We start from the raw sequence: 25,816 nt of genomic DNA on the forward strand, positions 1-25,816 counted from the left end.
AAGAAATCCAAAAGAATTATAATATTACACAATGTGAATGTGAATAACGTTGAACGTAGAAGAGTTTTTTATTAAAAATATGTTTTGACAAATGAAGAAAATAACTTAAATTTGAACTAGAGGAATTTTTTCCACTGAAAAATTGATTTTAATTGATGTTCTACATGTTTGATTTACACCATTTCTTACAGTGTGTGATTTTTTTAGAATAAAAATTAAAAGAAAACTCAAAGGAAAAAAAATAAGGCCAAAAAGCCTTTAGTTGAGTTGCTTATGCTGAATAAGAGCATTTGATGAGTTAAGAACAAGTTCGAACTCAAAATCTCTTCCGGGACATGAGTTAGTTACAAGAATTATATTTGACTTGATATTACCATCTTGTAATTGATCAACAGTTTTAATTTCCTTCAAAACAAATGGAAATATTTGATCTACCATCGTGTTCAACAATTTGATAGACTTTTCAACAATCTGTTGGGCTTCTTGAGAATTAGTATCAATTGAACGTGACATGCTTGTACGTGCAAATTGAAAAAGTATATTTTGATCGTCAAGATTCTCAAAAAGTTATACAAACACGTTTATTAAGACGTTAAATTCATACACACAAGCCTCCAGAAAAATGTCAAATTAACGGTCTTTTCTAAGAACATATAAATCATATTGAAAAATATCTCATCTTCAGCCTAAAATTTTTATTAGCTTTATGTAATTAGTTAGAAGGCGTTTAAAAAATAAAATTTTCATGATTTAAAGAATAACGCATAAATATTAAATTTTGATATTTCGAAAATTTTATTTTCTTTTTAAAGCATTTTCTTGATAGCAAAGTTAAATTGGGTCATTATTTCGTCAAATGAAATTTTTCCAAAATTTAAAGCACTTTTACAATTGATTAAAAGTGACAAAAATTACATGTAAAAAAAATGCCTCTCAATATAAAAATATTTTTTGAGAGATCCTCAACTTCAAATCTAGCAATATTTTTGTTAATAATATTTTTAAGTTAAGAATGTAATAGGAAGGAGATGACAAAAATTGTTATTATGAAATGTTGAGTGTTCAATCTTTTTAGATGTTATCTAATTTCGACCATACATTTTTAGGAATCTTGAAATATTTCCTATATAGTAATATTGTAAATTGGTTATATTTATTTTGTAAATTATTATTTGATAATATTTTTACTAAATTTTTGAGAAAAAGTTAAAATATATGAAAAAATCTACTTTTCCAACAATTAATCAAGTATAACTTTTTATACCATTTTCATTTCATTTTTGGCCAAAAAAAATGGCCAAATATGGTTTCAAAATGATATTTATTTAGTGATTTAACATTTATTTAATCATATAGGAATGCACTTTATTTTGAAGTTGAAAAAAAAGTGATATAGAAATCTATGCATGAAATCTATGCTAAAAAGATTGTATCGGTTTACGTAATTATTGTTTTCTATAGGTTTATTTTTTTATTATTATCACCAGTATTCGAGATTATATAGGGACAAAAAAAATCTCTTTGCATTATGAAAAAATAGTTTCCTATTAATTTATTATACATTCATATATAAAAACAGAATCTATAAAGGAATACAATTCAATTTGCAAATATAAATTACATATAATACTTATTCATCTAATAATTTATTATTTTTTATCATTTGACTTGGTTTTTCCAATTCATTTTTTTCATTTTCCAGATTTATTTATTGTATTTCTTGATCAAGAAGTTTTTTATCCATTAACAACATTTGTTTTTCATTTTTAAATTTACTTGTTTTTCTTAAAAGTGAACGAATTTCTGATTTTCCTGAATGCAAAGAAATTGATGATCTTTTCAAAGTCTATATATCTCTAAGAATTCTTCTTACCTGCGTTTCGTGTTGACTTTTGAAGGTTACATAAATTTATCTTTGATAACGTCACAGATTCATTTGATGCTTTTCGTTCCGTTCTGTAATTTCTTTGTTATATTCGTCCAATTCCTTCGTTTTGAGATTTGTGATGAATTTCGACTTATGAAATGAATTGATTAATTGTTGATGTTCAACCTAAATTCTTGATATTTCGTTGTTTCCTTTTTGTTCGAGTTCTGTTGAAGAGTGACTTAATCTAAGAGATTCAAGCTCCGACTTCTTTCACGCGATTGTTTGAGATAACTGATGTAGAATGATTCTGCTTGTTCTATGAGTTGATTATTTCGTAAATCTAATAGATACTTTAAGCGTTTCTTTATTAGTAAATAATTTTAGTTTATTAATCTCATTATCAGGGAAATTAGATTATAAACATGTTTAATGTTCATTTAAGAATCATTACTAGCAAAATCTTTATATTTAAATACAAATATTATAGAAAAAGCACAATATCTATCCTTTTAAAAAAAAATTATACATAGCTTTATTAGTTTCATTTGTTAATTATAAATAATCCATTTTAATACCAAACAATTTCAATTCCAGAAGATTTGTTGTTTTTCTCATTAATATACTCCAATCAACAACTCACAAATGAATTCTAATCATTTAGCTTTGAATCTCAACCCAAAACTTTTGAAATTATTTATATATGTTTATGAAATTATTTTTAAAAAATTGAAACAATAGATAAAATTTTTAAAAACTAACATCTTAATTGACCAATTAACTATGTTATAATTTTCCTGTTCATATTTTAAAGAGAATATATAGAAAAAAACTACTTTTAGATTGATTTAATAATATACAGATATAAATATCAAATTTAGAAAGATCTATATAAAAGTATGAATTATAAATATTGATATAATTGTAATTTTTTGAAATGTATTATAAATATTTAATAGAAAAATAATTAATTGATGAAAGGAATTTTTTCCAGTTTAACTTTTGCTATGTCAGAGGATCATTGTTGAATAAATAAATAAATAAATAAATAAATAAATAAATAAATAAATAAATAAATAAATAAATAAATAAATAAATAAATAAATAAATAAATAAATAAATAAATAAATAAATAAATAAATAAATAAATAAATAAATAAATAAATAAATAAATAAATAAATAAATAAATAAATAAATAAATAAATAAATAAATAAATAAATAAATAAATAAATAAATAAATAAATAAATAAATAAATAAATAAATAAATAAATAAATAAATAAATAAATAAATAAATAAATAAATAAATAAATAAATAAATAAATAAATAAATAAATAAATAAATAAATAAATAAATAAATAAATAAATAAATAAATAAATAAATAAATAAATAAATAAATAAATAAATAAATAAATAAATAAATAAATAAATAAATAAATAAATAAATAAATAAATAAATAAATAAATAAATAAATAAATAAATAAATAAATAAATAAATAAATAAATAAATAAATAAATAAATAAATAAATAAATAAATAAATAAATAAATAAATAAATAAATAAATAAATAAATAAATAAATAATGTTTACCTAATATCTAGAAATTATTTAAATTCTGCAATTTCTTTGTAGACTTTTTCGAATTGTGAATAATTTAATTTGTTTGATCCATAAATTGGATGAACAATCAAATCAAAGTATTTCCCAAGACCTTCATCAACTAGTAAGAATCTGAAATACTCCCGCAACATCAGATGCTTTGTTTCGAAAAACTCCACAGCCAAAAGCGCCCAAAACGATTACATGTTCATCATGATCAATTGCCCGAAGAATTATTTTTCGGCATCTTTCTAGCATAACCCTGTGAACATCCTCCTTCGAATTTTTCAATTCAAAGACCCCACAATTGTTAACAGCTGGAGATGTAATAATTGATACTTGATATGGGTCGTTAAGAAACTTGCCATTATCTTCTCGAAACACTGGAACGCGAGGAGAATAAATCATGTAGTCACTATATAATAAACTTTGTTTTCGATTATAATTATACATTTCTTGATGAACCGTGAGAGTGGAATACAAGGCAGAGCTTCGGCAAAGCATTTCTTCCTGAGCTTGTGCCCCAGAAAGAAAGCCACCTCCTGGATTTCTTGCAGCCGCAAAATTTAAACATACAACATTGTCTCTATTTTCTTCGCGGATTAAACGATAACATGCTTGAAATGTTGATTCCTGAGTAACTTGAATGATTCCTGCTCTATTGGGACATTGTGGTAATTGCGACTTATATTCAGGATCATAAAGAACAGAATTTGCAATAGAATATTCAATTTGGTCTTTGATATTTTGGACTTGACCATTAGGTGATGTATAGAAACCAACTTTCAAAACATCTAATGTTTCTTGTGCGATTTCTTTGTTAATGTTCTTTTTGTTCATAAAGTTACTGAGTTAAACCTCAGTCAAAAAATGTTCGTACTTGAGTAAACTGTTTGATACTTTTCTACCGATAGCATAAATGAAAAAATGGATTTATCTCGATATCATCAAACAAAAAATAGATACAATTGAATAGAAATATACACAATATAAAATGGGTACATTTCCAGAGCACACGGTGCAACGTTGTCTGGAACAGAGGTTTTAGAGAAACTTTCGAAAACGTAAAAAGGATTTCAAAAGTGATTTTTTAAAAAATAAATATCACATTACGCATTTTAAAAATTGATTTTTGTTTAAACATTTTATTTCTACAAATCAAAAATAAAAAAATGCAGCAAATGCATTTGATCATTGCAAGGCGATATAATTATTTTCTAAATGTTGTTAATGTTTAAAACATAATCCTTATGATATTATTTCATAACTAAAAGCTATTTTCTACATGAGCAATTATGAATATTGGGAAGATATGCCGAGCTAAGTAATATATATTCTTTAAAATATATCATCAATTTTGGAATTATTCGATTTACCAAGAAATAATAAATTAGAGACGGCTTTGATTAAGCTTAATTATGATGATTTAGAAAAATATGTTTTTATACCATTTGATGATTTTGCGCATGTATGTTCAAATGAAATAAATAATTCAATTTCATCAATTTGTTGAAAATTTTTGTCTAATATAAATGACGAAAGTAGTTCGATGTTTGTTTAAGTTTGCATTAAAAAAGAAAAACAATTTTTTGAACCATTTTTAGGTATATGCAAAATGTAAATGAAATTAAAACAAACATTCCAATTAGTTATATCTCAATATTCTTATTAGCATCGAATACTAAAAGACCTTTTCTCTCTAGTAAATTCCGTTTGCAAGCAAACCCAAATGACATAACAAAAGAATTATTTCATTCATATCGCCAAGTTTAATTGCATTGTCACCAAAAATCACAAAATTTCGTTTGAATATTTTGGAAAAAAGTCATTAGGCGAACTTGAGTTAATTGGGGATTTAAAGTTAAGGAAATTTGTTTAGGAATAAATATACATGATTAAAAATTAATTATATTAGAAAAAATTTAATTTATTTGTTATTATGGTAAAAGATTTAATATCATTTTGGTTTTAGTATCAAATATTACACTTAACTATTTTGTTCAAGTAATTTAACTATTTCTGTATGACCACTCCAAGATGCTCTCATATGTGCTGTTTTAAATAATTTAAATAATTTCCAAATATTATTTTGAAATCCAAAATTATTAAAATAAATTCTATATAAAACAAATAAATATCTTTAGCATTAATATCAATTCCTTCTTGTTCAAGAAGTAATTTAACTATTTCTGTATAACCATAAGAAGATGCCCACATAAGTGCTGTACAAAATAATTTAAATAATTTCCAAATATTATTTTGAAATCCAAAATTATTAAAATAAATTCTATATAAAACAAATAAATATCTTTAGCATTAATATCAATTCCTTCTTGTTCAAGAAGTATTTTAACTATTTCTGTATGTCCATTTAAAAATGCTAAAATAAGTGCTGTAATAAATAATACAAATAATTTTCAAACTTTATTTTGAAATATTAAATTATTAAAATAAATATTTTTAGTATTAATATCAATTCCTTCTTGTTCAAGAAGTAATTTAACTATTTTTGTATGACCATTTTCAGATGCAAGCATAAGTGCTGTTTGAAATAATTTAAATAATTTCCAAATATTATTTTGTTATCCAAAAATATTAAAATAAAAATCAAATAAAACAAATAAATATCTTTAGCATTAATATCAATTCCTTTTTGTTTTAAAACGTATTCAACTAGTTCAATATTTCTTGATTCTGCTGAAAATACCAATATATCATGAGGAATTGAATGCTCTTTAAGAAAATATTCAACTAAGAAAATATTTCCAATCATTGTTGCTTCATTAATAACATCATCATTAATTTTCATCCTTTCTCTAAGTAAAAATGAAAATATTTCGTTTTATTAAAATCGTTAAAATACTTCTTGAACAAAAAGAAATTGATATTAATGCAAAAAATATTTAAGTATTTTATTTAAAATTTATTAAAATAATTTGATATTTATTTTAATTATTTGGAATTTATTTTAATTATTTGATACAGCGCTTATATGTGAATCAAGAAATGGTTTTATTGAAATCGTTAAAATGAGATCATTAACTTTTACTGCATTTTGGAAAGTTAGAATGACTATATATAGGTACTTACCTTGTTCTTGTGAAATTTTCGTAGCTCAATGGAACGGCTTTTTTTATGAAACAATGATGACTAGGTTCGAGTCAAATGGCATACTTTTTTTTTGACATTTTTAGTATTATCAAATGAACTTTGAACAAGGCTGCATTTACCTTCAATTAGGTTTAAGACAGAATTATCTCAATACTGTATTTCACAAGCAATTGTCTGTTTTAAAATTTCCAGGTTCTCCCTATTTATCATATTTCGATATTACAAAATTTATTCAAAATTTACCATTATTTATTACATGTAAAAAGCACACCATTAGACAAAATAATGATATTAATTTTTCGATATCATGTTCCAAATGTGATCAAATAATTTTCAAATTGCATCTACAAAAAACCTCTGAAACAGGAACAATAGGCTGCCGAATTCTTTGCGAACATGTAATCGACCTTCTTCATGAAGAAACAGATAATACTTTCAGAGTGTTTATATTTGTGTTTCCATTGGATGAAGAAATAATAGACAATCATAAAAAAGATTTCAGAATAATTCATCCGCTTCGGATGATCGGTAAAATAATATATAAAAATACTTCGAATGGAATTTTAAAACATTTTTTGAGGCAAATTATTTTTTCAAATTGTTGGAATTATAAACTTTCGAATCAAAAAACAAAATGTTTAAGTTTGGATAAAATTATTTCTTCAAGGAGTGGTTTTTTCTTCTTATATTTATATGAAAAATCAAATATTAAAAATTTATTAGTATATGATAATAAACCGATTCAATGCTTCATTTGGATTTCTCCTGGAATTTCAGAATTTCTATCTATCGATGGTGGTAGTCTTTATATTCAAATAGATGCTTCGTTTTATGCTTTACGTCCTTATGTGTATTCAATACCACTTTTAATATTCAATAATGCATCGATTCCGTTAGGGATTATTTTAGGTCCATCGGAATCTGAAAATTTATATTCACTTATTTATCAATGTATCAAAAAAATTACTAATTCTGATCGTTTAAATAATTTACCAGTATTATCTGATGAAGGGAGTGCTATTGAATCTTTTGTTAATCATGAAAATTCAGAACAATTTTTATGTTATAGGCATTTAATTGATGAAATTGGTTCGGGGTCTTTTATTGCACAAATTGTCAAAAGATTATTATTTCAACCTAATATTGATAGTTATGAGGTTCAATTAGTTCAATCTATTGCAGATGTTAATGAACTAATTATTAATAAAGAAATCGATTCAAAAACGATTATGAAATTTGCGAAAATATTTGATTTACAAATATTAAATGGTAAACTTATTGCAAAAAGTAGTAATCATCGAAATGGTTTATGGAATAGACAGACATTAGGAATCTCAACATGCTCAAATCACATTGAAAGTTTGCACAAAAAAATGAATGTGAATGTTTTCCGATTTTACAAAATTAATCGAAGATTACAAATTGTTTTAGATACAATTTTTGATATTTATAATAATTTTGAAATAAATTCAAGAAAACAAACTCATAGATTACTTTGCAATTTAAAGAGAGTTGCACAACAATCTTCAATCGTTCAATGTGAAACATGTTATATGAATTGTGGGTGGGGTGATATATATTCAAATATATTTGGAATTAATGATTTTCCTTGCATACATACTATAAAATGCTCAAGTTTATATTTTGAAAATCTTGAACTTCCGATCTTTAATAATGACATAAATTTTGTTGAAATTTATCCATCATTTGATTCTTGGTCGTTTTCTTCAAAAGCACCTGTATACTCTTTTGAAAAAACATATGATGAATATAATTATTTCAAACAAAATATTAAAGAATGTGATTTTATATATGAATTAGCCAAAGATATATATAACATTAAAGGATGCTTATTAAATTTAAGAGAAACTTTTATGGAAGTTTCTGAACTATGGGGTGTCGAAACTAATAATAATAAGGAAAATATGAATAATGTGAACTTCAAAGCAAAATTTAAATCTAAAGCATATAAAAAAATAAAATGAGTATTAAACCATGAATTATGTTTCAAAATAATTAAGTAAACATATTTTAATAATTTCAAATTAATGCTGAATTTTTTATTATAATGAAAAACGAATAATAGGGTATTATTGTATAAATATTCATTAAAAATAATAAATTAAATAATAATGTGTTTTGAATGATTTTTGTATCAAATTAATTTTGGAGTTTATATTTTAAATCTTGAGAATAATTGTGGCAATATAGAAAATGAATATCAATAAATTGCATATAATTGTAAGATAAATAAATATTCATATTTTCTCATTGTATGATTTTTTGTAGTAATCTGAATGTTAATAAAAAATTGATTTTAAAAAATATGCATAAATATTATAAAAATATTTTTCGGGATTATGAATTTTTTTTTCAGAGAATGGTTTATGAAAAACAAATATTTGAAAATTAGAAAAACGAAAAAATTGCATAAATTATCGATAATTTTCTATAAATAACTAACAACCATAATAATTTCCACCTTATCATAGATATGTCAAACTAAATTAAAATACATTATGATATAAACAGTAAAAAAGTATAATTGATCTTCATCTCACAACATGATTTTTTTGCCTATGTCTGTTCGCAATTTTTATCAAATTTCATATCGTCATTGAATTTCTTAAATACAAAAATAAGAATATTTTCATTATTTATCTGAGTATTTAAATAATTACAACATTTTATGATTTACCTAATTATCTTGTTATAATTTTTAAAATATGAAAAAAAATAAGCATTCAGTAAAAAAAAGTCAAAAAAATATAGAATCATTGAATCGAACCATCGGAATACAAAATGAAAAACAGTAAGCCTTCAAATAAGTTACATGAAATTCAAATAAGTAAAATCAAAATTTATATATAATCATATTAACTTTCGAAAATGCAATAAAAATTTCCACTCCCGTTAAAATGCTTCTTGAACAAAAAGAAATTGATATTAATGCAAAAAATATTTAAGTATTTCTATATTCCCTTGTTGAACTGCTAAATCAATTAGTGTTATAAATTATTAAAATAAATTAAAAATTAATAAAATAAAAATCAAATGACTAAAATAAATATATTTCGCACTAAGATCAATTTCTTTTTGTTCTAAGAGTAATTTCGCTATTTCTAGATTCTCTTTTTCAAGTGCTATATGAAATGGTGTTTCAAATTATTCATATTAATCGAAAATTATTAAAACAAATCCAATTTTTTTAAAAAAAATTGTAAATCATTAAAATAATCATGAAATTATTAAAATAAATTCCAAATTATTAAAATAAATCATAAATTATTAAAATAAGTTCCAAATTTTTAAAATATATTTCAAATTATTAAAAGAAATTCCAAATTTTTAAAATGTGTAAATTAATAATTAAAATATCCTTTCTATGAAATTCAATTGCTATTTCGATTTGATTTTCACATATTGAATCGTATCGTTCACATAACTGAACAATTTCTAAATTTCCTCCTGCAATTGCATATTTTAATGAATTTTTAATAATTGATCCATTCGTTAATATATATTCTTGTTCAAGAAGTATTTTAACGATTTTAATAAAACGAAAATATTTCGATATGAAATACAAAGATTTCCTAATTCTTCTAAATTATTAATTTCTTCTAATTTGTTTTCATAAAGATATTTAAAGATATCATTTCGATGAAATTCAATTGCTGCTTCATATGCTTTATCAAATGATGAATGATTTTGTTCACATAAATGAATGATTTCTTCATTTCCACCAGCAATTGCATATTTACCTGTGTTATCTATTTTAGAACCATTCATAAGTAAAAATTTAAAACATTTAATCGCAGAAAAAAATGCTGCATAATCAATTAATGTAACATTTCTTTGATTAATAAATGAACATCTTTCATAAAGTGATGGTTCAATTGTTTGATTAAAATCAAAATTTGGTTGTGATGATATTTCTTGAAGTTTTTCGATTTCATCATTTCGAATTATTTTTACAATTTCATTTGGATTCTGTCCTTCTCTAATTAATTTACAAAATCATTTTCCCTTAAATAGATTGCTAATTTATCTTTAGACATATAATGAACAAAATAAGCACACTGGTTGTTTTTTACAATATTTGGTTCAAGAAAATTATGTTCAATCATAGCTTCAATAAGATAAGATGATTCATCTGTATACTTATTGATAAGAAATCGCCCAAATACATCATATATATTGGATTTGATTTTATTACTCTCTTCAAATGTTCTTATTTCTTTTATAATATTCAAAAATAAATATACGTTATTATTTTTAATCACAAAGGAATAATATATCATTTGAATAATAATTAAGTCATAAGATAAAGGATGGATTTCATCAAATTTGTTGAACATTAAACCTAAAGATCGAGAGAAATTTTCTTCATTCAAACTAAAAATTGATTGATTTATTGATAGAAGTGTTTCCCAGTTGCGATGTTCCTTTGGTTTCATGTGGAAAATTAACAACTTCGGGCTCAAAGCCTTCAAACCGCCTATCGGCAAGCCGTTACAGCCGGTTATGAATTTAATTTACATTGACTGCTAATCGTTATTCATTTCGGATATCGTATCAAAAAGCATTTTGATTTGAGGGGAATTGCTGGCATTAAAGACGAAGGAATTTCATTAATTTGAAAGTAAATATATAAACTTGTTATTTTTGTTTTCTTTCATTACTTAGACGATACATTTCTTTAAAACTTCTTTAACAATGTTTTTCATCAATTATGCCTCTGAGCCCAAATGGCCCATTACCAATTGACTCTATGACCATTTTTGAACTTCTTCAAATCTCCATTCTTAATTTGAGCTCCTTCCCGATCAGTAACTTTAGCTGCTTTCTCAATCTTATAAATGAATTCATTTGCTTTGAAATAAATCCATTTCTCTTTTTCATCTTCTGTTCATTGTAAACCAAAAACAAACGACTTGCCCGATTTACATACAAAAAATATGTGGCTCTGTGGGCAGAGATCTGCATTGCCAAGATGAAAACCCTACATGAAACATTTAAACTCAAAACTCGTTCAATTACATGGCTAATAATAATTTGATGATAATGTTCTACTTGTAAACACTTTTAGTTGACATCAATGTTAATGAATAAAGATTTCATCATAAAGAATTTGTATACAAAAAGAAGCAAAAACAAAAAATTGACAATTCATGTTGTTTAGAAGCACTTGCGGTGGACAATTCCTGGACCAGCTTCGTTGTATTCGTCACGTGTGATAACCATTTGTGGGAATGTGGCGAGTGATGCGAGGATGGAGCCACCGATCCAAACTGCGTACTTACGTTCTGGTGGGGCGACGACTTTGATCTTCATTGTTGGTGGTGCGAGGCGGACCATTTCCTTCTCCATACGTTCTGGGAGACCTTCGAACATTGTGGTACCACCAGAGAGAACAATGTTAGCGTAGAGATCCTTACGGACATCGATATCGCATGCCATGATGGAGTTGAAGAGGGTTTGGTCGATACCTTCGAATTCGAAGCCATTGAAGTGTGGCTTGAAAAGAAGTTCTGGGCACCTGAAGCGCTCGTTAGCGATGGTGATGACGTTGCCATCTGGAAGTGTGTATGAGATGTCGCATTCGGATGTTGTGGCGGCCTTGTTCATTTCTTCATCGAAATCAAGAGCAACATATGCATGCTTCTCCTTGATATCACGAACAATTTCCTTTTCGGCGGATGTTGTGAAGGTGTAACCACGTTCGTTGAGGATCTTTTGGAGGTAGGCTGTGAGATCACGACCGGCGAGGTTGATACGCATGATGGCGTGTGGAAGGGAGTAACCTTCGTAGATTGGAACTGTGTGGGAAACACCATCACCTGCATCGAAAACGATACCGGTTGTACGACCTGATGAGTAAAGGGAAAGAACGGCTTGGATACCAACATAGAATGCTGGAACGTTGAATGTTTCGAATTGGAGTTGGATCATCTTTTCACGGTTGGCCTTTGGGTTCATTGGGGCTTCTGTAAGAAGAACTGGGTGCTCAGCTGGGTCAACACGTAATTCGTTGTAGAAGGTGTGGTGCCAGATTTTTTCCATATCGTCCCAGTTGGTAACGATACCGTGTTCAATTGGGTACTTGAGGATAAGGATACCTGCCTTAGCGCATGCTTCATCACCAACATATGTATCCTTGTTTTGACCACCAGCGATTGTTTGGACATACTTTGGACGACCAACAATTGATGGGAAAACTGAGCGTGGTGCTTCATCACCAGCGAAACCAGCCTTGCACATACCGGAACCATTATCGATAACTAATGTTTGAACTTCGTCTTCAGCCATGAAAACTAAAATGAAGTGGAAATCAGGTGATGTGACTTCCTCTGAAAAAAGCGGACAATTTCCGTTGGCGGCAGTTTTATTGAGGTTACATTCAAAAATCAGTATTCAATTTTTGGACAATTTTAATGTGACTTTGTGGGAACTTTCGTTTTTTTGTTGTTTCGTCATGGGTTCGGAATTCTATTATAATATTTCAATTTTTTTCATAACAAAGATAAAATATATTGTTGGATGCGAACTAATTTAATTTTGAAATCAATTAATTCTAAATTATGTATAAAACAAAAGTACTTAAATCTGTGCATATTATGTTGATTTTTATGCATAAATTTATTTGTAAAATAAGATAAAATTGCAAAAAAATGGTTTTGAACATTGATGCAATTCTCTAAGTTTCAAAAAAATTACATCATAAAGTATATAAATGTGTCAGTATTTAGCATTTGCTATACATGAGATGATTTAAATAAAAAAGAAACAAAAAATTTTTGAATCTATTTACTTATTTTTTTGACAGCTGTCCATATTGTTCTTGCCACCAAAAACTAAAATTTAGAACATATTTATCGCAGCTTTGGAATGACAATTATAAAATTCTTCTCCCCATCAACACAATTCAATTATATTTGTATCGTCTTCTATGAGAATTTTCAACAAGTTAAAGCGAATGGTTATTTATGTTATATACAAATATTTCTGTAACTGAATGACATATTCACTTGGGAAAGTTCCAATAACGAAATTCAAGAATTGTTCCTTTGACAAATTATATAATTTATGTGATGTTACCATTGGATTTACATGTGAAAAATAAAATGTATTATTATCTAAATTAAAAGGATTTCTATCCAAATAATTCAAATACAATTCATAAGATTTTACTTTAAATTCATTGCCAACATTAAATGAAAATAATAAATAAAAATAAAGATTAATATCAAACTGTAACCCAGTGGTATTAAATCCATTTAACAGTATTTCATACAAAATTTCAAAAGAAAAATTATTTTTTGGTAACCATACATCAATATTTTGTTTGTCAATTGAATAGATGAAAGCGAACGTTAAAAATAATATCGTTCTATCGGTAACCGTTGTTGTATTTATGATTTGAATCAAGTAAAATATCAAATTCAATACATTATTTTTAGTGTTTTCAGTACCATTTAAATATAAAGCAATTGCTAAATCAGAAAATCTTAAATCAATGTTTGATTCTTTATATTTATTATTAGAATATTGTAAAAAGAATTGCTCTATTCCATCAATAACGCCAATACGAGCGAAAAATGCAGATATACCAAATATAGAGCAAATTATTTCGGGTGAAATAAATGATTGCGATATAAACTGTATGAAACAATTATAAAATTTCTTTAAATTTTCAGTAATTACAAAATCTTTGTTTGGTAGCGATGAAAATATTAATGATGAAAGTTGAATAGTACTTATTACTTTATTCGAATCGAATAAAAATTCACATAAAATCGGCAAAAAAATTTCTTGAATAATTAAACAATAATTTGGATACACAATATAATCAGAAATAAAATGTCCAATATCAAAAGCAACGTCAATATTTTCGACATAATTAATCCACATTTCCTTATAATATAATAAATATTCAGGTATTATTTGTTGGTAATTATCAACAAAATTTAATAATATTTGATTAACAATACTGAGCACATCGACAACAATTCCGGTTGTAATACTTTTAGCAATTGTACTAAGTGGTCCCAACGCTGTGTTAAGAAGTAATTTAGAGTTGTCTGTGTTTTTGATAGAAAGAGCTTTAGATACTAATAAAGGAATTGCAAAATGATTGGATTGAATATATTGTTCTGGAATTTGTTTTCCAGTGTAAATACAACACATTAAATACCTTCCAATAAGTATTGGATCATCATTAGTGACGGGCTCTGGAATTTTAATATCAATATCAGAATCAAAAGTCTGTGTGTATGTTTCTATAATATAAAATGCAGCTTCTTCACTTCGTGGATCACTAAACATATTACTTAAATGGGGAAAAATTTGGTCAAATTTAACTTTATATAACTTGAGAACTTGTGCAGCTTCTTCACGGAGAAATGTGTTTTCTTCAATATCATTACAAATATTCTCAGCAACAAAGAACTCTAAATCATTCAGCCACATCTGATATTCATCATCAGATGCAATACAAAGACGAATGCAAATAGGAATAAATGGTGTTTGCACTATTGATTCGTCAGCCATATACGTAAACATATTGAGAATTGAAATAGCATATGTCGAAAAGCTATAACTGGTCCTATCGGGCAGAACTTTTTCAGTTGGAAAAGGGCAAATTTGGGCTAAATTTGATAGCTGAAAAGTGACTGATTTATACTTTTCTTCACTCTCAGGAATCAGCGAAAGGAGGGGAAGAAGCTCTGAAAGTGTTGGCAAGAAATTGATAATATCACTCTGGGATAAGAAGTATTGAAGAACAAAATTGAATAGTGGAGAAAAAAACTCATAATTTGTTGAATTTAATTGATTGCTTACAAACTTGGTGATACAACGTGCAGATAGAACAAAAGAAAATACATCTGTAGGTTTCATGATGATTCCACAAAGATATTGAAAAACATTTTCTGAAATTTGACGACGAATTTCAATGTAGTGAAATAAAGTCAGAAGAATGCCATAAATTTGAGTGTCTTCTTGGAAAATAAATTCTTCTATATTATTTATGGATTCGCCTAAAATATAGGAAACTGGAATAACAAGATCATCAATTTGACCATTCAAAAATGGAATTAACAAATGAATTGCTTCTGTGTTTAGCTGTAATTTGTGTCTATAAATTGTGTATAGTAATAATTTTTTAGAATTTAAATCTGTTTTTTCATCTAAAATCAAGTTTATAAATTGCGATGCCAACTGTACACCATCCCTAGATGCCATGATTCTTGTCACTCTATGAATTTCATTAAGTAATTCTGAATTGCCTTCTTTGTAAGCAAGTATTAGTGATTCAGGAATGTTCATTTGAACAGACATTGTCAAAATCTTGTTTGATTTTTAACGGTCGCCATCAATTGCTTGTTTTTTGTCCTCAAACCTAAGCTTTAGCAAGGGCTTCTCGACTTTGTTTATTTGACATAAAAAAATATTTTTTATAGACAAAGTAAAGAGAAAAAAATTGGTTATTGATAATAATGAAATGCACTTAACAACAAATTAATTAAAAACATCCAATTTTATTACTTGCTGATACACAGGCAATAGAATTCATACACATTTTAAAACTTTTTCAACTTAAATATTTTTTAATATATCTTTCAGATTTGCAACTGCAGAAACTATTTCATCGTCACAAGACTCATATGACTCACCAAATTCATCTGCAGCCTTTGTAAAGTCTAAGTAAGACTTTTCGAAGTCCAATAATCTGCAGTCTACTTTTTCAGGATTCTTTTCATCATAAACGATTAAAACGGAAGAAGAATAAAAGCGTATGTTTCTTTCGTGAAGCCTCTTAAGCCCTTCTTCAAGCTTGTTTAACTTCTTAATTACAAATTGTAACTCATTCCGATGCTTAAAGAAATCAGATAAAAATTCTTTAAGTTCTTCTAATGAACATTTTGTGGAAAAATCACGTCCGACATATGAAAGATGGTCTTCTTTGTTCCATTTCTCGGGATTATTGCTGTACCAAATTGCACCTCGAACTCTGAATTTGGTGATTCCGTTCGGTCCTCTGAGATTCTTGGCTGTCCTTCGTGCTGCTTTTTTCTTGCTTGCGCCAATTCTCCATGTTCGTGTTCCGACTTTAAGATCAAGTATCGCTGGTTGTGTAAATCCGGCAGCTACATCTTTTTGTACTAAATATGGAATGTGATTAGTTTCGTGTAAATTTAAGTCAGGGTATGCATCGATTTTAACCTCTTCGTGAGCATAAAATTCACTTATTGGCTTTTCGAAATATACAATGCCAAGAATTTCTGGTAAAAGTGAATTTGGAAAGAATTCAGTAAGGTTTCCTTTATAATAGCGATAAAAACGAAGCTCATTAGGTGTTGCTTTTTTTGCAATATAGCCTTCCTCAAATGGATAGATACTATTGTCGTGACCAAATATTCTTCCGCGTTGAAGACATCCTGGTCGTCCGTCTATATGAAAGGTAAATTCGTTGGGCCCTTGTTCCATGTGGATGGGTTTGGTCATGTGCCACTTTTGGACCTTCTCAAATGAAAAAAAACTTAGGAAAATTGTTAGGAATAAGACCAACAAAGTCCCTCAATTCAGCGGTTTTCAAATCCTTTTTTAAACAGGATGTAAATGCACAAAAAGCTGTGACGATAAAAATGGTTGTTATCAATTTAATGATAATGATAAACCTTGGCTCACAGCCAATTCGAAATAAATTTCGATGATTTTAAAAGCCTATGAAATACATAATAAGATATTTAGTAATTTTAACTCCAAGAACGAATACAGTATATATAAATAATAAGTCCTATCAGATAGAAATTATTAAGTTTCATCTAAATTTAAGCTAAAATACCATACATTTTGAAAGCTCATTTAAATGTGATGGAATTTGATTATTTTGGAAAAAGAAATCAACAAGGAATTCACATCTTTTGCGACATTGTTAGTTAAAAAACCAATTTTTTATTAATTAATAAAATTTCCATATTCTTCACAATTTCTTCATCAAGTCGAGAATATCTTTTTTTTTTATTTTTGTGCAGTTTGATTTTGTTGAGGAAGGTTTCTTCCACATGATCAATTAGAAAAAGGTAATTTTGTTTTCAAAAAGATATATAATGATTTTATCTAGGCTTAACTATATCAGAACTAGGCAAATATTCTTCGTTAATTGTGGGTGTTGTGGAGTAAACAGATGTTGAAATGGTAATTTACCATTAAATTTCGATTGAATATTTTAATAGAAAAAAATTATATTTCTTTTATTTTATTCCATGATAAACAAATCTTAATGCTACAAAACAAATAACACACTTTATATATTATGAAAAATACAAATATGTATATAAGAGAATTTTGATTTGTAATGTCTTAATCGACTTTTTCTATGTATGAAACTGAAAAATATTTCAATATAAATAATGACAGTATGATATACATATAACCAAGATGCACAAAGAAGAGCAAATAAACGAAATAAATCAAAAATCTCAAAACGAATTAGAAACATTAAACACATTCAAAAATATAATATTTTGCTTAAACATAAATAATTTTGCTCAAACAGTAGATTATATAAACAACAATTTTTGCGAAAATCATCCATTATCTTATCACTTAATTGTAAGTCGTATGATATGCGCATCATTTTTTATTAGAAATAATGATCTTGATATGAATATGTATTTGAAATTATTACAGGAAATCGAAAAAAAAAGAGGAAAATTATAAAACCACTTCAAAAATAATTGATGTATTTTCTCATTACCTTCTTAAAGAAAATACACAAGAATCATATTATTTTCTTAATTGTATGATTGAGCATAATTTACTTGAACCATAAAACATTCCAAAAGACATTCCATTTTTCGTGCATTTAAATCAAGAAGAATTAAGTAAATTTAAAAATTGGTTTTGTCACGAAAATGTTAATTTTGAAGAACTAGAAAATAATAATTGGGAACTTCATAAGAAATTAATCAAAGAAGGACACAATCCGAATGAAATTGCGAAAATAATTCGGAATGATAAAATAGAAGAACTTCAAGAAATATCATCACAAACAAATTTTGATTATAACCAAGAAATTGAACCATCACTTTATGAAAGATGTTCATTTATTAACAAATGGGATGTTACATTAATTGATTATGCAGCATATTTTTCTTCAGTTAAATGCTTTAAATATTTACTTATGAATAATGCAAATGTAAATAACACAGGTAAGTATGCAGTTGCAAGTGGGAACATTGAAATCATTCATTTATGTGAACAAAATCATTCGACATTTGAATATGCATATGAAACTGCAATCCAATTTCATCGGAATGATATTTTTAAATATCTTTATGAGAATAAATCAAACAAAATTCATAGTTTAGAAGAATTAGGGAAAAAATGTATTTTACATAATAATTTTGAAATTTATATATATTTACTAGAAAATGGAATGAAAATTAATAATAATATTGTTAATTAATGAATCTGCAAGAATTGGAAACATTTTTCTTGTTAAATATTTCTTAAAAAATAAACAAATTCCTAAAAATATATTAGTTTATTCATCAAGATCGTGTAACATTGAACTTGTTAAATATATTTTAACACAAAAAGAAATTGAAGTCAATGTTAAAAATATTTATTTGAATAAATCGAAATTTCAATATATTATTTGGAAATTATTCACATTATTTATGATAGTAATTATGTATGCATCTGAAAATGGCCACACAGAAATAGTTAAAATACTTCTTGAACAAAAAGGAATAGAGATTAATGCCAAAGATATTTGATCATTTGACATAAAATATAATTTTGCATTTTAAAATTCCAAAATAATATTTGAAATTTATCTAAAATAATGAAAATTACTTAGAATATATGAAACAGCTCTTATGAAAATGGCCACACAGAAATAGTTAAATTACTTCTTGAACAAGAAGGAATTGATATTAATGCGAAAAATATTTATTTGTTTTATTTGAAATTTATTTTAATAATTTTATATTTCAAAATAATATTCGGAAATAATTTAGATTATTTGGTACAGCACTTGTATTAGCATCTAGATATGGTCATATAGAAATAGTTAAATTACTTCTTGAACAAGAAGGAATAGATATCAATGCTAAAGATATTTATTTGTTTTAATTATTATTTATTGGTGATTTGGCATTTCAAAATAATATTTGGAAATTATTTAAATTATTTAATACAGCACTTATGTGGGCATCTTACAATGGGCATGCAGAAATAGTTAAACTACTTCTTAAACAAAAAGGAATTGATGTTAATTATAAAAATATTTTTGATTTTAACTTTGTATAGGGGGTGGAAAAAGTCTTTGCGTGCGAATTTTTTTATTCAAAATAATTAAGTAAATATTTTTTTAATTATTGCTAATTAATGTACTCCCCTTGGTTTTCAATTACCATGAAAAGTCGGTTCATCCATTCATTATACACGGATTTAAATATATCTTTTGGTATATTGTATAGCAATTCAGTCACTTTTTTCCAAAAGTTCATTTTCATCCCGAAATTCACATCCTTCTAGTAACTTTTTAACATAAAAAAAAAAAAAAAAGTCCGAAGGAGCTAGATCCGGTGAGTACGGAGGATGATCAAGTCTTTTTATGCCTAAATCATTGAATTTTTGAGCAACCAAATGTGGTCTTGCATTATCTAAATGTAAAAAGTATCCTTTTGTTTTGATTTTTTGAGCTAAATCTACAAGAACAACTTCCGCAAAAAACTCCCTATTAAATTTTCTATCGAGCGGAAGCATTGTAATTGATTTAATACCTGTTATTCCCCAAATAACAGATATCATTGCTTTTTTCGCTCCGATAGTTTGTTTGACTTTTTGCGGACAAGGCTGCCTCGATTCAAACCACATTGTATTTCTAGGGTTTACAAAGTATACCCATGTTTCATCTTGTGTAAGAATCATCCTTATCTTTCGCTCGTTTGCAGTTGTTAAAAATTCTAATAATTCCTTTGCAATATGCACCCTTTTTGCCTTAATTTCTTCAGTAAGTAAATGTGGTACCCATTTGAAATTTACCTTCCTCATTTGTAATTTGTTTATTAAAAATATTTTTTCACAGTTTTTATATCAGCATTTGTAATTTTAGCAATTTTTTTTGGTACTTGCATAAGGGTTTGACGTTAAAAAAATTTCTGATTTTTGGCTCTAAATCGGTTCTTTCTGGTCTTCCCTTTTCTGGGAAGATCAAAAATCGTACATGTTCCTTCTCGTAACTTTTTTTGTTCTATCTTGAATAGTTCTTAATGCGGGTGCATCATTTTTTATATACATCAAGCAACTCACTATATATGATAGAATTATCTAATCCTTTCTTCCAAAGGAAGTTGATAACTGCGCGGATTTCAACCTGAGTTTCATTCATTGAAAATGTTTAACGTTTTTTCTGACAATCCACTTTTCTTGTATGAATTTTTTTTGAACTAGTAAATAAAATGCCTTAGTTTTATTTTAAAAAATAATTCATTTAGAACATGTACTATTTAATAATATATTTCAATTTCTTATTAAATAACTTCATTACATAAAAAAAAGCTCGCGCAAAGACTTTTTCCACCCCCTATATTTATTCGTCCAATATAAAATTTCAAAATAGTATTTGGAATTTATTCTCATTATTTATGTCAGCAGCTACGTATTCATTTTTTAGTCATAACACAGAAATATTTCAATTATTACTTGAGAACAAACATAAATGCTTTATTTTTTAAGGATCTGATTTTCTTTTATTCTTATAGCATGAAAATTATCCATTTTTAATTTTATCAGATAAAATTCTATTAAAAAAGAAACGCAAAAATGAATTATTATTAAATTTATTGCGTGCCAAACTTATTCAGGTGAAATACCCTCCAAACTATCCCCAGTTCCTGGTATGATCAATAATCTGTGTTAAAGTATGAAAAACGTTACTTTTCTTGTGTAAATTTCTCAATTTCCAACTTTTTCATAATATATCTGGTCGTTGCCCATTTTTTCTTACAACTCTCGAGAATTTTTTCTGTAATGGATCCATTTTTTCTATCTTTCACTGATTTTATTTAGGACGACGTTAACACAATTTCCCCTCATTTTTATATGTATGCCTACTGGTTTATCATAGCAGTTTCTATCCAATTTGACAAATTACTAATAATAACTAAAAAATATTTAAAATAATGCTTCATATTATGAAGAATTCTTCATAGTGCAAAATTAATAATAATAATTAAGAAATCTCTCATATTTCGAGATAAACTTAGAATAGATGTTAAATATTTAAGTATACTATCTGCACAAATTAAAGTCATTAATTTTCAACATGAAAACATTTTAACTTTGGCTTTGAAAAATATTTTATACAATCATTTAAATGAGCAATATTTCAAATAAAGACAATTTAAATTCTTTAATTTATTAAGTCGATTTTTCATTACGTTTTTTAAACTTTTCGATTCTTTTATGATATTGATCACAAAACCTTTCATAAAGCCTATTTGAAATTTGGCTTAATTTACTAGGCTCTTCAATAAAACAAACGATTATGGTATCGAAAACTGCTTCTGTTGGTTTTATCAAGATGACAAACAAAGAATAAGTAAAATTAGCCGCCCAAATAAACGAGATAATTTCAAATCCACGAGGAGCAATAAATGATCCAAGAAGACCTGCTATCATCACATAAAATATTTCATTTAATGTGATTGTTGCAGTAATACATCCATCATGAACTAAAACATCGGAAAACTTACGGCATGAGAGTTCTGTCCAACGTCGACATCCTTCCATAAAAGGTACTCCATAAATAGCGCAATAAGTTAATGACAATTTGGTAATAGCTGAAACCATTTTCTTCAAACATGATCTTAAATATTCGCAACAACAATAAATACATGGAATAAAACAACATGCGCGACCAAAGTATTTAAGAAGACTATTAAGATAATTCAAAACAGTAAGTAAAAGTCCTGCAAACGCTATACTTCCAAATGATGTTGTAAAAGATCGTTTTAATGATCCGAGGAGTGGATACTTTGGGAAATATTCTGTTCCTTTTAAGAAATACCACGAGGCAGTTAAACCAGAGATTGACATATATACAATGTATCCCATTGTTTTTGTAACCCAGAAGAAAGAGAAAAACACAAAAATATCCCAAAACTTTGAGTCTACAAAATGAATGAATGCAAAAAGAAAATCAAAAAATGCTGTTGTTGCCATTAAAACTAAAGAATATATAAATATGAAAACAATAATTGATGGATATTTTCGAATAATAGTTGATGAAAGTTCCATTATATCTATTGAGAATTTAATAAAAAGTCTGATACATATGAATGCAATAAAAACTACAATTGCATATAGTACAGGGTAAACAAATAAATATTGAAGATGAAATACTTTAAAGTGCCAGACAGAAATTCCTATTGCAATAATAACATTAAGTAATAAACTTAACTTCATATAAAAGCGAGGTAAAAATGTTGCATAAAGAAAATGAAAAAGATTTAATCCGAATGCAATAAGTGCATCAAAACAAAAAAATTTAATGAAATTTTCTATTTTCTGTACGTGAAAATCTATTAAAGATGATTGTGTATAATGAAGTTTATATTTTTTATATATGATTACAAATAATGTAATTGTAGCGATAAGATTAATAAGAAATAGAAAAGCCCAAAAAATATCATTGCAACGCTTTTCTTTCTTTGTGTTATTAGAAAATTGTTCAGGCTCAAACTGTGTTGGATCATACCAATATTGTGAATATTGAGATTGATCAACAGGTATTTGATGCCATTGATCAAATTGAATATGTTGATACTCAATATTATATGGATCATATTCATAATAATAATGATTTGCTTGATTTTGATCATAATTCTGGTAATATTGCTGTTGTGCATTTTGATTTTCGTAATTGATGTTTATATCGATATTATCTGCCATGAGAAAAATTAAACTAAAAAATTTTGATTTAAGTTATGAATAAACTTAAAGTTTTATTATACTAAATAATTAAATTTAAAATGTCTTAAATTTTATAAATACTTTGAATTATAATAAATTAATTAATCCTCTGGATACTTTTTATGCAATAAACGATAGAACCAATTTGCCTGTAGCTAAATTTCAAAGAAATTTATTGCTTTAAAGAAATTTCAAAGAAATTTTAACAATTATTTACACGTAGCTACATTTCGTACAACATATTAATTTTTTGAAAAGGGTGCATCCCAATTTGAGTAAATTTGTTGATGATTTTTTGAAGTAATATTCACTAAGATCATCATCCAAATAAAATATATAAGCAACGTACAATAAAAAAGACAATAAGATATTAAGCTATTGTTCATCTTTGAAAGTGCAACAAAAACCACTGTTTGCATCATGTTCATTTTTTACTCATTATTATTTTGAATAAAAACACACAAATAAAATATACTCTTATTGTTGCGCTGTTTGTTCTTGATATTATCACTCAGATCTCTATTAAAAGTGAATTAAATCCTTTCATATTAACAGCATCCATAGCTTTTGTTCTGTCTCTACAAATTCACTTTTCCAAATGATAAAAGAGAGATTTTAACAGATCTTATTTTTTTCTTCCGTTGCAACGGCCTTTTGTCGAAAATTTCAAAAGATCACAACAATAACCGCTGACAGAAAAACACTGAACGTCCATTATTGTCGGTTTGACACAAATTTTGAGAATTCAATAAGAACGTTAATATCTTTCATACGATAATTTTTTCTTGGTATCAACCGTTGGGCTATTTGAAAAACATTCACAAAATTGTTAGCATTGAATATCAAGTAAAACCGTGTAAATTCTATGCTTTACAAAATGCGGTTCTGCAAACAATGCAATTTACAAATGGTTTGGACAAATCCAAAACATTTCAAGAAAAATAAATATTCGAAAGACATCTACAATTTACTCAACAATCCAAACAATCCAAAGGTATTTACTACCTTTTCTATTATTACATCATCATTTGGACGTGGAAATCAGCGTCTATAAAAAACGTTGTAATTATGCAAACGTGTGTTGCATTTTGGACTTTAGTCTGTTCTGTTGGTTATTTAATACACAAGCTTTTGTTCCTCGTCGATTCGATATAATTCGATTGTATGAAAACGACGCAGGAACGTGAGAAGGCTTCTTTATCTGTGGCGCTTGAGACACACCACCGGATGCAGGGCTCATAGAAGTGAAATTATGTTTCTGGATTTTGTCAAACAATGGCGAATTAACAAGATTCTGTAGTGGCTCTCTCTTTGCTGGATTTACAACAACCATTGAACGTATTAAATTACAGAAATCGCGATCTGCGTGAGTTGGGAATGTAAGCATCCCTAAACTGATGGCCATATCCATGTCTTCCTCAGTACATTCGCCCCACGGAAGATAACCAAATGCGATCGCATAAAAGGTTGTCCCAAGAGACCAAATATCTGCAAGAAATGGATCAACATTTTTTCGAAGAATGACTTCTGGAGCCATGTGCTGACGAGAGCCGCTAAAGCTGTTGATAAGTTCACCTTTCTTGAGCATTTTGCTGAGTCCAAAGTCGGCAAGTTTGATTCTCCCATAGTTATCTAAAAGAATATTGGACGGCTTTATGTCTCGGTGAGCTATGTTTTGTTCATGGCAATGTAAGAGAGCGTTTAAAATTTGATAACAATATGAATATAATAATGGGGGTTTAATCGGGCCTTTCCTCTCAATTAAGTCTTTAAGGGACCCGCCGCGGCAATATTCTAAAACAATGTATAAAAATGAAAGGGTACGATCAAAAAAGAATTCATACATTGAAATTATGTTTGGATGACATAATCTAATAAGTGCTGTTGCTTCATTTTCTGCATAGCCATCATAGTTTCCTTTATGGATTTGGATTCTTTTGATGCAGAAATCTTGATTATATTGAGAAGAACGTACGATAAAAACGCTTCCGCATCCTCCCTTCCCTAAGAACTTCGCATTGTAGTAACTGTGTTCAGGAAAAAGCTCTTCAGTTTCTTTTATGTCGAGTTGTGGGGAAGGATCAAAAATCATATGACAGGGTCAACTTTTTTTAGGATTTCAATAGCTCTTTCAAACATATAGAAATAATGATTAAATTTTCCGGTCTGTCTATTGAAAACGGAATTTGTTGTAAAATTATAACATTTTGAGAAACAGAACGTTTTTTCTTAGTTTTCTGTGAAA

At 26.8% G+C, this 25,816-nt stretch overlaps 4 protein-coding genes across 4 annotated transcripts; all 4 read right to left on the reverse strand.

Annotated features, from left to right (window-relative positions):
• Positions 1-3,588: 3,588 nt before the first annotated feature.
• GO595_006562 (TIGR02452 family protein) lies at positions 3,589-4,311 on the reverse strand (the record flags this gene model as incomplete). Its single annotated transcript, XM_067919928.1, has 1 exon — positions 3,589-4,311. One exon carries the CDS (start codon positions 4,309-4,311, stop codon positions 3,589-3,591), a length of 723 nt encoding a protein of 240 aa, XP_067773440.1.
• A 7,449-nt stretch (positions 4,312-11,760) lies between these two features.
• GO595_006563 (actin) lies at positions 11,761-15,132 on the reverse strand (the record flags this gene model as incomplete). Its single annotated transcript, XM_067919930.1, has 2 exons — positions 11,761-12,932; positions 14,574-15,132. 2 exons carry the CDS (start codon positions 15,130-15,132, stop codon positions 11,761-11,763), a joined length of 1,731 nt encoding a protein of 576 aa, XP_067773441.1.
• A 1,047-nt stretch (positions 15,133-16,179) lies between these two features.
• GO595_006564 (inositol hexakisphosphate kinase 3) lies at positions 16,180-17,070 on the reverse strand (the record flags this gene model as incomplete). Its single annotated transcript, XM_067919931.1, has 1 exon — positions 16,180-17,070. One exon carries the CDS (start codon positions 17,068-17,070, stop codon positions 16,180-16,182), a length of 891 nt encoding a protein of 296 aa, XP_067773442.1.
• Positions 17,071-24,637: 7,567 nt separating this feature from the next.
• GO595_006565 (CAMK family protein kinase) lies at positions 24,638-25,663 on the reverse strand (the record flags this gene model as incomplete). Its single annotated transcript, XM_067919932.1, has 1 exon — positions 24,638-25,663. One exon carries the CDS (start codon positions 25,661-25,663, stop codon positions 24,638-24,640), a length of 1,026 nt encoding a protein of 341 aa, XP_067773443.1.
• Between the last annotated feature and the right edge of the window lie 153 nt (positions 25,664-25,816).

The sequence above is a fragment of the Histomonas meleagridis genome (genome assembly GCF_020186115.1).
Source record: "Histomonas meleagridis strain 2922-C6/04-10x chromosome Unknown contig_44, whole genome shotgun sequence".
Lineage (NCBI taxonomy): Eukaryota > Parabasalia > Tritrichomonadida > Dientamoebidae > Histomonas > Histomonas meleagridis.